This window comes from Leptopilina boulardi, unplaced genomic scaffold (genome assembly GCF_019393585.1).
Source record: "Leptopilina boulardi isolate dan_hultmark-lab unplaced genomic scaffold, ZJU_Lbou_2.1 LbouV2_280, whole genome shotgun sequence".
Taxonomy (NCBI): Eukaryota; Metazoa; Arthropoda; class Insecta; order Hymenoptera; family Figitidae; genus Leptopilina; species Leptopilina boulardi.
Window position 1 is genome coordinate 628,841 of NW_026137841.1, and position 14,804 is coordinate 643,644.

General features: G+C 36.2%; 1 protein-coding gene across 2 annotated transcripts in view; it reads left to right on the top strand.

Annotated features, from left to right (window-relative positions):
- Positions 1-13,395, top strand: part of LOC127282091 (radial spoke head protein 4 homolog A) — a 53,155-nt gene extending 39,760 nt beyond the window's left edge. Inside the window, exons 10-11 of one of the 2 annotated variants that reach the window (XM_051306173.1) lie at positions 8,096-8,286; positions 13,176-13,395. In XM_051306173.1, coding sequence (XP_051162130.1) covers positions 8,096-8,286; positions 13,176-13,222 — 238 coding nt within the window. In that variant the 3' untranslated portion in view covers positions 13,223-13,395. The remainder of the gene's footprint in view (positions 1-8,095; positions 8,287-13,175) is intronic. The other variant, XM_051306174.1, reaches the window with a different exon arrangement.
- The last annotated feature ends 1,409 nt before the right edge of the window (positions 13,396-14,804 follow it).

A 14,804-nucleotide genomic window follows, 5' to 3' on the forward strand; every position in this document is an offset into this window, starting at 1 on the left:
TTTAACGTCAATAAAAAAGAAAATAGCCATGGTCATTTTTTCTTTTTAAATATTTATTTTAATTGACATGTTTATAAACAGTTAATGAATAACAGAAATAAAGAAATGAAGACTTCAAAAAGTCTTTTTAAAAACTATCGCTTTTTTTAATTTTTTCAGTTATATAGCAAATAAAGTTATTATACAATAATGAAATAATAAATAATTATTTTTAAAATGAATTATTATAGGTAAATTTAAAATATTTACTTGTATTTCATAAGTTTTAAGATTTTAAGATTTCTTAGCTAATATCAAATTACAACCTAATCTAAATTTATAGATAATTATGATTAAAAAATATTAAATTTCAACATTATTATTTTAAATATTTATCTCGTGAAGTAAAAAAATTATTATTTCTTACGTTTATTAATTAACAGTAATTTGTTTAATATTATTAAAGTTTATTACTTCTTATTTAATTAAATATAAATAATTTTAGTCAAATAATCTGTTTTTTATAAAAATGTAAGAAAACATCTAAAATTGATTAAAATTGTCTTGAACGCTTGTTTAAAATTGATATTTATTTTTTATTAAAGGTTAAATATTCTTTTACTTTTTTAATCCTAAAAAATAATTCTACACAGTTCTCAGAGCTGTGAGGAGAGTAGTCACGATTTCGAGCGAAGAATTTATTATTATGGTTCTTTAAATTAAAATGAGAAATCGGGAATTAGTGAGATGGGAAAGGGTGCAGAGAATGTCAAGGTTTAACACAAAAATTTAACTTAATTTATTTTATAATCTATTTAAATTACACTGCTTTGTACAACGTGATTTGCGGCGTAGTGATTTACTTTGGGTTTGAGAGCGTCCTTTTAAAGTTTAATTAAAACAATTGAAAACACTTTGATTTGTGAACGATTATTATTATTTAGAGAATATCCGCGTCTTGCCTGTGAAAGGTACCGACAAACTTAGATTGTAATCTCGAGAATTTAATTATATCTACTTCGACCGTCGAATTAGTGAGGCGTCCGTAAGAGTACTCAGCTTGGTTGGCTTGATGAAAGCACGAGGCACACCGACACCGATACATGACCACGAGCTGCTGCCACCATGCGGTAAACGTAATTTAAAAACCCATTACGCGATTTAACACAACACTGAACATTTCCCCCCCCCCATCGGCGACGGAGTTGACGATGTCCTTGTGGTGAAAGGTCCTTAAGTGTTGTCGTCCTTGGGAATTAGGAGAAGCACTAATTTAGTGATCGGTCGTTTCAGAGTTGATGATGAGGTCCTTAGTGTAACAACTCTCGTGAGTCCATCCTGGTCAGGGTGTAGTACAGTGACCCTGGCTAAGGGCCATTTTGAGGGTGGGAAGCGCTCGTCCGAGAGAAGGACAAGAAAACCAACCTTGATTTGATGAGAGGGATGGTGCCATTTCGAAATAGTGAGTTGTTGTTGCAGATAACTGGAAGACCATCTTCGCCAGAAATACTGCATCCTTTGTTGAACAAATTCCCATCTCGACAACCTTGACCTTGAGAAATCCAATAGAGTAGGTTCCGGGTATGTGACGAGCGCCTGTCCGATGAGGAAATGCCCTGGTGTGAGAACGGAAAGATCATCTGGATCATCAGATAATGGTTCCAGTGGTCGTGAATTGAGCACCGCTTCCTCCCATGTGTGGAGCAGAAGGGGGGTTGAAACTCCAGTTGGTGCCATCTTGAGACAATTGTTGAGCTAATTCCTTGAATTCTTGAGTTCCTTTTTTGAAAAGGTCTTGAAGAGCCTTGTTGGCACCTTGGAAGTTAGTTCCACAGTCGCTGAAGAGTGTTTGAGGAATTCCCCTTCTTGAGGTAAACCTTCTAAAAGCTGCGATGAATCCTTCTGTTGAATAATCAGAGACTGCTTCGAGATGGAGAGCAGAAGTTGAGAAGCAGACAAATAGGCATAGCCAGCCCTTCATCGTTTTTGTTCCTCTTCCTTTCCAAGTTAAGAGAGTGAATGGTCCAGCATAATCTACTCCAGTTTCAGAGAATGGCCTTGAAGGATTAACACGTTCCTTGGGCAGTTGACCCATCAACTGCTCAGCTCGAACTGCACGTTGACGAGCACATTTTACACAGCGTAGAATATGAGATTTTACTAAACGCCTTTCGTCCAGAATCCAAAAATGTCTTCGAATGAAGGACAGGGTGAGTTGAGTTCCACCATGGAGGAGTTTCCGATGAGCATTGTCAATGATTAATTGCGAAAGAGTACAATCCTTGGGGAGTATCGCTGGGTGTTTACTTTTGAATTCAAGATCCGAATGGTTGAGTCAACCTCCGACTCTGAGAACACCTTCTGCATCTATGAATGCAGTGAGTCTTGCGAAAGGATGAGATTTTCGAAACTTGACTCCCCGGGTGAGATCCTTCAGTTCAGCTGGGAAGTAGCTGGCCTGAGAAAACTTGATTCAATAAATCATAGCTGCGTCCAAGTCCTTGGTGTTGATTGGATTCCTTAGTGAGGATTGAGGTGTACCTTTGAGAATAGCCAAAAATCGACAGCACAGGGCAGTAATCCTTAACAATCGATTGAGTGATGAGTATGTTTGTATGAGATCCCAACCTTGGTGAGCCGTGGTGGTTTTAAACACCATTCCAGGTTTTTCTTCGACTAGAGATGATGAATCCGGGGTTGATGGTGAGGTTGGCCAGAATTCCGACCAGTCCTTTAACCAAGGTGGTCCGTTCCACCACAGTGAGTGCGAAGCCAGATGTTGAACACATAGGCCCCTTGATGCACAGTCAGCAGGGTTTTCCTTTCCTTTGATGAATTTCCACCGACCTTGAGGGACGAGATCGTGGATGGAGGAAACCCTATTTCGTACATATTCGTACATATCTGTGAGTGCCATCGAGGAATTGAGAGTTGAGGAAGTTGAGCTAGCTCTTCCTTGAATTTGATCCACCTTGAGGAGATCGTCTCTGGAAGTGGGTCGTCCCAACCCAACTTGTGGAGCCAAAGTTCCTGCAGTAACATTTTGGCTCGGATGGTGACTGGAGAGAGGAAGCCCAAAGGATCAAATAATTGAGATACCTCAGAAAGAATGGACCTTTTTGAGATTCCATGACCCGGTAGAGAAGTTGGCTCAAATAAAAACTTAAATTCGTCCGACCTTGGAAACCATGAGAGACCCAGAACCTTGGTTTGAGAGTGATCGATTAAGTGAGGATGGTTGGTGCTACCTTTGCCCTTTACAGCGTCGAAGAAGTCTGGATGATTGCTTTGCCATTATGCACCGTAGATATCATCCATGTATCTGCCATTGAGAAGCGCCGGGACAGCCAAAGGGAATGTCTGAGATGTCCCTTTGTAATTTCGCACCAGTATGAGAGATAGAGTTGAGCAAAGCGCCTGTTGTTGATGGACTTGATCCATTGAAGATAACCCTTAATTTTGTGGTGGTACTTTACTCCCTTAGTATGCCATGATGAGGAAGATAGTAGGTTGTAAGGCTACTATCTCTTGGTGAAGCCTTAACCATATGACCATCAGATTCATATTCCTTGAGAAATGAGAAGTAGCGTTCCTTGTAGTTTTGCTGTGTTGAAAACCGTTTGAGAAGTCGCTGTAGACACCGTTGAGCCTTGAAATAAGAGTCGCCAAGTTGACTCGGAGATGTTGAGATTGGGAGTCGAACAATGTATCGCCCCATTGAATCCCTTGAGTGAGTGACCTTGAAATGCTCCTCGCATTCCTGCTCTTGATTGGTCAGTAGAGTTGCTTCCGATTGAGGGACTTCTTCCTGAATCCAGAATTTTGTGAGAAAATTTTGCAGATGATCATTTTGTTGATCCACCACCAAATGATGGACACTGATTCCTTGTTGAGAATACAACTGGGTAGGGCCTAAAATGACCCATCCAAAGATGGTGAGCTGTGCAATGGGAGCAAAAGAAGGACCTTTAATGATTTTAGTTTTGATTATTTGCCCATAATAACCAGCTACGATAATGAGGTTGACCGAACTAGGTGTTGAGAATTCAGGATCAGCAAGTTGCAGATTTTGGAAGTCAGGCCAATTGGAAGAGGGAATATTGCTGGAAGGGAGAGTGGACGACAATTTTCGCAGGATGTGGGCTTTGATGAAAACTGAGTTTGAGGAAATTATTGATTTGAGGGTAAAGGATACTGAACCTCGAGTATGTCCTGATTGAGTTGCTCCGATTCCGATGATTGAGATTGTTGATTTTTCTTTGGTTAAATTGAGAAAATGAACCGTAGATTCTGCAATGAATGAGAGCTCCGATCCCGTATCAATTAATATGCGTACCGGATGAGGAGTTGCTTGTGTAGAGAGGAAAAGTGCTCGAGCAGTGGCGAGGAGAACCACTGGTCTTGTTTGAAAACCCTTATCGTCCTGATGAGAAGGTTGAGTTTGTCATTGGTCCTTGGACTGTTGAGATGAGTTGCGAGATGATCCATGATGAGAAGTTCCTTGTTCTTGAGAAGTTGAGGTGTTGCCCTTGAGTTGAAGAGGATTAGCCTAGTGGATCATTGTGTGATGCTTACCATCACACTCTTGACATCTCTTCGTTGTTTGGCAAGAATTGGCATTGTGCCTTCCGAGACAATTGAAGCAGAGACGCTGCTTGATGACGAAGTCCTTCTTGCCTTGGTGCTCATATCTCGGAACTTTTCACAATGCACGATGTAATGCCCTTGTCCACAAGCAGAGCAGATATAATTGCCGGTTGAGTCTGATCCTTGAGTTGATGCGGTGAATGCCTTGTGAGGCGACCCTTTTTGCGAAACCTTAGTGTTTGCCGATGAAGTGGTCTTTGTTGCTTGCGAATAGTTTGATATGCTCTCCAGAGCACGAGCCCTCCCAGTGAGAAACTCCTTAAGCTGCTTGTAGGTGGGGGGGTCAGTACTAGATCCTAATTTCACCTCCCACCCTTCTCTCGTGTGAGTGTCCAATCTCCTGGTGATATGATGGACCAAAATATGATCCCACTTAGTTACAGGAGCACCGAGAACTGAGAGAGCATCAAGTGCTTCCGTAGTAGAAGTGAGAAGAGCGTTGAGACTATCCGCCGACTTTGGAGTGATCACCGTGGTCGCCATCAAGCGATCGAGATGAGACGAGATGAGAAGTCTTTTGTTCTCGTACCTGGACACAAAAGTGTTCCAGGCAGAGGTAAATGAATCTCCTGAGACCGGGAGATTTGAGATAATCCTTGCAGCCTCCCCTGTGAGACTGGTTTTGAGATAATGCATCTTCTCAACGTTGGTGATTTGCTCGTTGCTTATCACCATTGATGAGAAGAGATCCTTGAATGAGGCCCAGCTAGAGTAATCTCCAGAGAAGGTTGGCAATGTGATTTCCGGTAGTCGTTGACGAGATTGAGTAACTATCGGTGGACCAGGAGTGACGAAACGAGACCTTTCGAGTTGCCTTTGCTGCACAAGCAATGATTCCTTGGCCTTGATATAACAGCGAAAACCTTGGTCAAACAAGTCCTCTTGAAAGTATGCATGACGGAGGAGTTTTGCCGAGCCTTGAGAGATGAGAAACTCATGCGTCTGGTAGAATTGGTCCCATACCTCCGCTAGAGTGTCGAGTTTCAATTCGAGGTAGTCCATTGCGTCGCAGTAATGTCTACTTTCTGCCAAAGTACAGATTTCTTCGATTTGCCTGAATCGAGTTCTTTGAGACAGCACCTTGAGATCAAGTTGAGCACTGGTCATTTTGGTTGAGGTAGATTCCTTGCCTATTCCTTGATCAGAGAGATTTGAGAGTGAGCCTTGCCTTGATGGGACCGGAACAATCAGTTCTTGCTGTTGAGTGTGATGTGAGGTGGAAACTTGAGTCAATTGATTGATGTCAATAGCCAGTTGCTTGGTGGGGTTGACAATCAATTTGATTTCTTGCTCTTTGGGAGTTTCCTTTGTGTCGATGAATTCCTCCTTTTCATCACTCGAATTGTTGGCTGAGTGAGAATGGCTATCATCCCCGTAAGTCGACATGATGAGAGAGTACCGTTAGAATTAATTATTTGTAAGTCTGATGAGAAGAAACCGAATTGAACACTGTATTACTTTGAGAAACTCAGCTGTCACTTTTCACATGAGAGAGAGTAGTTGAGACGTCCGATCACACGCGCCAGAGAGAGAAGCGCAATGTTCGTGAGAGGGGACACTAGAGATCTTACAATTAGAGAGTCTTACTGCTGAGCGCGCACTTAACTTGTACAGGCGGCACCACGAGAGTAGGGAGAGAGAGTCCAAGATGTCGAGAACTGCTGCCTGAGGAACGGATCACTGTACGTGATGGTACGCACGGCGTTCGCGCAGAGAGTCAAGGGGAAGCGTCTGAGAGACTGTGCCGTGGGGGGCGAGAAAGCCAATATGGCGAGCACTGAGAGAAATGCCAAGGCGTGCACGCCGGTTACCACGTGACGCGAACCTGTTGCACTAAAATGAGCACCACAATGTTTTGCACTGAAACTCTCACTCACTTTTAACCGATTATCCGGCTCGAAGGACCATAATGTTTGAGAAAAGCCTTAATGAGGGGATGGTTCTTTAAATTAAAATGAGAAATCGGGAATTAGTGAGATGAGAAAGGGTGCAGAGAATGTCAAGGTTTAACACAAAAATTTAACTTAATTTATTTTATAATCTATTTAAATTACACTGCTTTGTACAACGTGATTTGCGGCGTGGTGATTTACTTTGGGTTTGAGAGCGTCCTTTTAAAGTTTAATTAAAACAATTGAAAACACTTTGATTTGTGAACGATTATTATTATTTAGAGAATATCCGCGTCTTGCCTGCGAAAGGTACCGACAAACTTAGATTGTAATCTCGAGAATTTAATTATATCTACTTCGACCGTCGAATTAGTGAGGCGTACGTAAGAGTACTCAGCTTGGTTGGCTTGATGAAAGCACCATGCGGTGAACGCAATTTAAAAACCCATTACGCGATTTAACACAACACTGAACAGATATAATATAATATTATTAAAATAAAAAGGGCGATTCACGATTCGCCGCCTACTCGTCCCCGTATACCTGCCCGGTGATGGAATTTCGTACCGGCCCGTTCCCCCACTCTGTGGCCTACCCCTCTATCCGTAATTGTTATAACTAATAAACTTCTCTAAAATATTTACTTTTAAAAACTTCACTTTTTTCTATTATAATAACTTTTATGCTCCCACCCGACTTTGTCCGCAGAATACTTTCGGCTATATCCGAAACTCCCACTCCAAGGTTTCCTTTATAGCCGACACAAATAGATGTCACTTTAAGATTGCCTACTAATTTTTTACGATGAGCTTAAATGCATGAGTTTAAATTTGGCACGCAGTTTTAAAAAACATCGAGGAGTTCTGTACCCAGTGTCTACTTTAAGGGTTAATTTTGTTTTACGAACAAATGTTTTAATAGTTTCCTTGAGCATAGAATTTATGTAAGAAATAAAGTAATTTCATCATCGAAGCCTTTAGTGATGTAATAACTTGTGTATTAATTTATAAAAATAATATTTCCTTTTTTTATAATACACAATAGGGTGTAAATTTTTAAAAAACCGAAATTTAAAATCCTGAATATGGAAACCGGAATGTGGTATCTGGAATGTGGTAGCTGGAATGTGGTATCTGGAATGCGTTATCCAGAATGTGGTATCCTGAATGTAATATCTGGAATGTAGGATTCGGAATCTGGTATCTGTAAAAAGTTACGTAATTGACCCTCTAATTCAAGATTATTCCAAAATTCAGGTGCCGAAATTGCACATTTTCTTTACTAGAACTGGTACAAGTTCATCTGTTGAACATGTACGTTTTCTTGATTAGGGATCAATTTGTCGAGGACGTAAACAGAAAGGCTTAACTTGTATTCATTAACTATTTTATGTTAGGAAACTTACACGTAGATCAAACTGATTGATTAGTTTTCATTTTTTCAATGACTTGTTATATCGAGAAGACTTGATCATTTCTCTTATTTTGAAGAAAGTTAACTTGATTTTTTATAAATTTACCATTTAATAACTTTTCTAGTTTAAGAGTAACAATTAATCAATTTTTTTATACTAACAGAAGATTAGTTAATTTGTACATTGGTTTTGGTAACAAAAAATATGCATACCATTATATACCATCGCTAATGCCAGAAGTTCAAGATCAGTATAAAATTGGACCTGAAGTGATTGAAGTTAATGATCCCCCATCCCAACAGGAGGAAGCTTACCGCCTTGATCAATTTTCTCCGTCTTCAAATGAAAATTCAGGTTTGCAATCAAATTAATCGAATATGTATAAAAATGGTAAAATTCGTTTAAAGAACTAGATATTATATTAATATCTCTTTAAATTTACTGTATTTAAGTCTAACAGTTATGAAGCCATCGTCGTGGTTGTCACCCTCCTCAACACCGTTCAGTTAGTTATGGTATAACCATCCTGGGGAAGATAATATTAGGGATGAGAGTGGCAAAGGTGGTGGTTATGATGATGACGATGCCCCTAACCTGCCCTACTCACTAATAAGTTGGTTGGCTCAGGATTGGGAGTCATCAAACTTTTCCTTGGTGGTGAAGTCATTGAGTGGGGTGACCGGTGGAGAATCCTCGTAGTTATCCGACAGGTCCAGTTCGTAACACCCGGGGTCCTCCTCCTCCAGGAGAATGGGTAGGAGGTTAACCTCATCCACTGCTATAATATAATATGTAATTAGTTACTAACAATTATGTGGATTCTGGACAACAGTCTGGTTTGTATAATATTTACCCAACCAGTACTGCATAGAGTTGCGCACGGCTAACCTAACATAGTATAACTCACAGATTCATGAAGGCGATAACTTACTAATCACCGATAGTCGATAAATACCAACATGTATTTCGCAAAAAGCGAAAACTAATTCGAATTCAAAATACTTATTTTCCTTATTGTATATAGGAGGTTCAACCGCATATAAATTATATTATCTTTATTTTAAGTTTTTAACAAAGAAAATTGGATGAAAATTTGAGGAGATATGAATCCCGTCAGTTTAAGCAACAAGATTTTAAGAACAACGCGTTTAAAGTTTGCGGTTGTAGAAGTCTTAAGCTTTTAGATAGTAATTGTTTTTTAGAGCTAATATAAGATTTTTGAATTATAAATATATACCTTCAAAAATGCTATTAACTGTCTCGGTCAGATCTATGCCAGACTGTAGCGTTGGTGTAATATGTGACATTCAAAGGGAATTTTGACAGAGCAATATTATATCAGTTATAAATTAAAAACCAGTTCAGCGCAACACTCTTAATCGGAGCAAATGCTTTGCTTTCCTAACATATGTCAATAGAATAATAAAAAAAGTAAAAAGGAAGAATAACAATTACGATTATAGTGAATTCAAAATGATTTTATAACATCAAAAATTCATAGAATTTTATTATCTGTATTAGCATATGAGTCATTCTCGGAAAAAAAGCCACTTAAGAAAATTTTTTTTTGGCAAAGATATATGTCTTAGTATATATAAAAACTAAAATAAAAGACATGATTTCAGGTCCGTGTAATGCGGGGTTGCCATACTGGCAGGGGTAAAACTTTTTTGAAAAATAATTTTCAAACCGCTACAACTTTAAAATGAATGAATTTTAAAACACCCAAAAAGTTTTTTTTGCAGAATTTCCAAAACTTTTAAACTACGTACCGCAAAAATTAAAAATATACTAATTTCTCTTTTGTCCAATTAAATAGAGCTTCTGCTGTCAGAATTTGTTTGGAAGGTGGTAATTGTATGCTCGCTTGAGCTGCCAATCTTTTAAAATTTCCATCTATACCATCACACCTATACCTTTTCTAAGTGCGGTTTCATGGAAGAGACATTCAGCATAAACTTCAAAATCTTTCTTATCACTCAATAAATTAGCAAAATTAAATTGATTGTTATATTGTTTTGCTGCTCTATCAGTGAAAAATATTATTTTATTTATTGATAGATTTTGCTCCTTTATATGTGTTATAAGAATTTTTTTGGAATGCATGCAACGGCTACTGAATTATGGGTGAGATCATCAGAAAGGACTAACATACTATGATGTTCAATTTTCAGATTTTTAACCTAGTAGCACACAGCTGTATGAATAGATACTTGATTGTTGTTCCAATGGAACGACTGAGCAGCATTTCTTAAAATTTACAATTTTTTGTACAAGTAAATATATCCGTGCAGAAATTATGGTGTGGGCCTCTCAAGGTCCTTCCCAGTACGCCTGGATTCTGGCAAGGGCCTGGCATGGCAAACTGGCAAGGCCCTAGTAATGGCTTGAAACGGTTTGCAAGGATTTGCCCTACTTAGGGATGAACTTGCCAGGGCCATGAGAGTTTTCCTGAGAATTACCCTATATTTTGTGACAAAAATAAGCAATCAGTAAAAAATGTACTACAGGCTGATAATCAGTTGTAATGAATAATTGATTGAATCAGTAAGCAACAAAAACTTGTAATAAAACAAAAACAGAAGAATGCACAATTCTAGCCTGACAAACAATAATCCCAAAGTCGACCCAACTTCAAATATGTAGTAACACCAACACTAAACAAAAAAATTAAATATGGAATTAATTATACAATTAACACATTATTTATTACTGGAGACCTTATATTTACCCCTACCTATTATTATTTAACGCAATCGATTACATAAACTTTGAAAAATATTTAACGCTATCTGGGATCGAACCCCTTAACCTAACGCTCCGTAATCTAACGCGCTAACCATTACGCCAACTTAACGTGAGAAAATAAATACAAAATTGATTTGATAAATTGCGACTGAGGAAAAAGAAGACTTTGGATGCAGAACAGTAAAGAAACAATAATTATATATAAATTATAATTTATTTTTAATGTTAAAAATTACTTTTTACTTTGAAGTTATGTCATAAAACCATGGCAAGACCAAGTTGCTCTAAGGAATGCCATACTTGTGGACAAACTGGCAAGAGCCTTTTCACTGTCTTGATATGTAGTTTTCTAGGTTATATTGCAAACATGCCATAACCAAGTAACTGCCGTTTAATCTGGGAAATGACAGACTTGTGGAAAAACTGGCAAGGGCCATGAGAGAGTCTTACTTAAAGTAGCACTAAGTATGGAAATTTCTGCACGGGTATTTAATATTTGTATACAGAAAAATGCACATGTTCTTGTACATATTTTTGTGCAGGTTCATGTACAAGTATTTACACATAAAATCGTTCATGTTCTTGTACAAGTTCATTTAAAAAGAGATTTAAACAAAAATTTGAAATTTTAATAATATAGAATCATTAGTATTTTTTACTTATGAATGCTTAAAAATTATTGCTCAGCTGTAAAGTCTTAAGAAAACTACTGCGCACCCTTTAAAGTTTTTAATTTTAGCTAAACTAAGACATAAATAAATCAGTACAATAACATGTACATTTCCTTGTATGCAAATATTAAATATATTTACTTGTACAAAATCTAGTACAAGTTCTGGTGCCAAAATTTTACAAGATCTTGTACATGTTCTCAACAGAACAGGTACAAGTACAGCTGATGAAAATGTACATTTTCTTGTACAAGATCTTGTACAGGGATTTTTAATAGGGAACAGGTTTTATGCACCTTAAAAAAAGTAATCTTCATTCTAGAGGATTCCTCTAAATGTAATGCATATTTTCCTCTTAATTTTGGTATCAAAAGTAATAATCTTAATTTGGAAGGATTTTCCTCTAGAAAAAATCCTCTTAAAGGAAGAATAATATTCTAATATTTTGACAAGTTGAAAATAACCGTAATACACAGGTTTTGAATAAATTATTAGACAATAATGGTTATGTATTGATAATAAAGTACAGTTTTGACACATTGAATTAAATGTTGATATCAAAACTTCAACAAAAAAAATTCCTAGTGTTATTAATGTCAAGAGAACCAATAATTTTTTTAAATTTGAATAATATAATAAATATTTAATAAGATTTAATTATTTACATTCAAAAAAAGTAAATTATAATAGATTCCTGGAATAAAGAATTAAATATTGGTTATTAATTAAACATTTCTGAAAAAAATTTCTTGCTTTTTGCTGAGCATCAATACATTAGATTTAATTACAATAATAATAAAAAATGCTACAGCCAGTGGCAAATATCAAAGAAGTTCGACGCAAATATTTAAGGAAATTAGTAAGAAATGAAGATAAATCGAGAGGTTATATTTTCTGTATTTACACCTCCATTCAATATATCCACCCAGATTTTAATCATTTAGTAAATCTTTAAGTCTCTTTTCCATTTTAGTCTTTCGATTTATAACACAACACTATTATGACAAAATACGAAAATTGACAGTTTCGAAAAACAAATGCGCAAATGTCAAACAGGAAAAAAATGTAATTGATATCATGTATTTACTTTTCCTTTTTTCAAATATACTAAATTTAAACAGGAAAATCGTAATTGAAGAGGAAAATGCAAAAGTACTCCTTTTGTCATTGTTCCATTACAACAAAGAATAAAAATATTCTACAGTGAAATGGAATATTCGTATTTTAAGAGGAAATATTCAGAGGATTTTAGAAGAGGAATTTTCCTCTAAATTTAAGATTACTTTTTTTTGGGTGTGGTCAAACTATGATTTACAAATCATCAATCATCATCAGTAATATTTGACATAAAAATAAAAAAGAGAAAATAATATAAACTCAATAGTCCAGTAACATAAGTCATCCAACAGTAAATGTAATTTATACATTAAAAATAAGAAAAAAAAGTTTTAATGATAGATGAAACATTTGAAAAGTTAATAATTATTTTCAACATCACTAAGATACATGAGCTGGATTCTGTTACCATAGAAAGGAAGCATAAGGGGTTAAAAACAAAAAAAATTTTATTCATTCTTTTTAAATTCAATTTTCATGTCCGCCATATTGTATTCACCATTTTGAATTTTTTGTAAATGTCATCAAATTCGTATTTAGCGACCCCAAAAAACCCCCAGTAACGAGTTTTATACGAATTCAGTGAAAAGAAAAATGTGTGAGTGAAAGGGTTTTATTTTCATATTTCTCTATGCTTACACAAACCAATTTTACCAATTTATAATTACTACAGATAAATCATAAGTTAAAAATTGTTTTTTATTTAAGGCGAAGACAATGAAATGCAAGATTATGAAAATGAAGAGGATATTTAAAAGTATCTGCAAATTTATAAATTTGATTTCTGAATAACGTTTATCAAAATTTTACATTGTGGGAACGTAATTTAATTATGCGAGGAATCATCAAGAAAACATTATTTTATTGTGAATTTATGTTAAACAGTGATGAAAATTTTACAAAAATAAAAAATTATTGTTTTCCCTTTACTCACCTTCTTTTGCTTTAATATCTACATTACTTTTTGAAATAGATATTTATAAAAATAAACGTAAGGCAAACACAGAAAATTATAAGGTATTAAAATAAGCTGCAACGCTTATTATTTTAATCCATTTTGGTATTAAAATAAGCAAAATTGGATTAAATTAATAAGCGTTCCAGCTTATTTTAATGCCTTTTAATTTTCTGTGAATGACCCAGTCGTGGCCACTTTAACTTTCTACCTTTGCTAAAGACAGTTATCGTCAGAAATCGTCAGTCAGGCGATAATAATCAACAAACTTTAATCGATGGGTTATATTCTCGTTAAAGTTTGGTGTTGGTCCAGAAAAATCCATTGGGTGCTCTTTTGGGGATCGACCTTCTAACCACCTTTAAATGTTTTCTCCTATGCGTATTTCCTCCTGTTCACGTCAAAGAGATCTACGAGACAATACCGAACGAAGGTCTTCATTCTCGTCATTATTTACCGCTAGTTTCGCTGCTAACTCTTCATTTACCAACTCCGTTTCTAAGCGTGCCTTCTCTTCAATCATCCGCAGTTGAATCTCGTGACGTCTACGTGCCGCATCGATTTGTAAATCGCATGCCATATTAGTAGATACGGAAATTTTAGAATTATTTTAAAAGTTTCGCCAGCTTTCTTCCCTATCCCTAATTTCGACCTAACACTGACTGAATTTATCTCATATTCTCTATCCCAATGACTATTCCTAGAGGAGTGACTTCTGCTTCTATCTCGAACAAAATCAACGCGATCTCTTCTACTGTAACGATCATTCCGAGAGTGACTTCTCCGAGAGCGATTCGACATTGGAATTTCCCCCACTGATTGAATCTTCGTGGTCTAATTCCTCCCTACTCCGGTGTCTTACTTCCTGACCTCCCTCCATTACTCTCCGTGAATTCCCCCTTTCGGTTATGCTCGACATCTATTGAAGAGGTGAATTTTTATTATCAATATTAAATAGAATACCTGTATGTACATATTTATACGTAAATAAATGCTAAACATACTAAACAATGAAATGGACATTTATTAGTAAATAATTAACTAGCGTACAATAAGTTGCTGAATTTTAAACAAAGGTATTCATTTTTATTAGGGTGGATGCACCGTTTTGATAATATTTCATTTAATTTTTATTTCATTTAAACATGATGAACTTTCGGTATATCACACTTATTGACTGTTTACAAACTATGAAGGGGTCAACTCAGGTAGCAACTTTTATGACTGTTCTATTATTCAATTCATTCGTTTTATTTGGAACGTTCTCTTGAAATATATTTTTACATCATTTTAATCGTCATCTTATTGTAACATTACCCGGCGCCTCCACCATTTTGTTACTTGTTTCGCAAATGATTTAATTTATTTTATAGAAAATGATG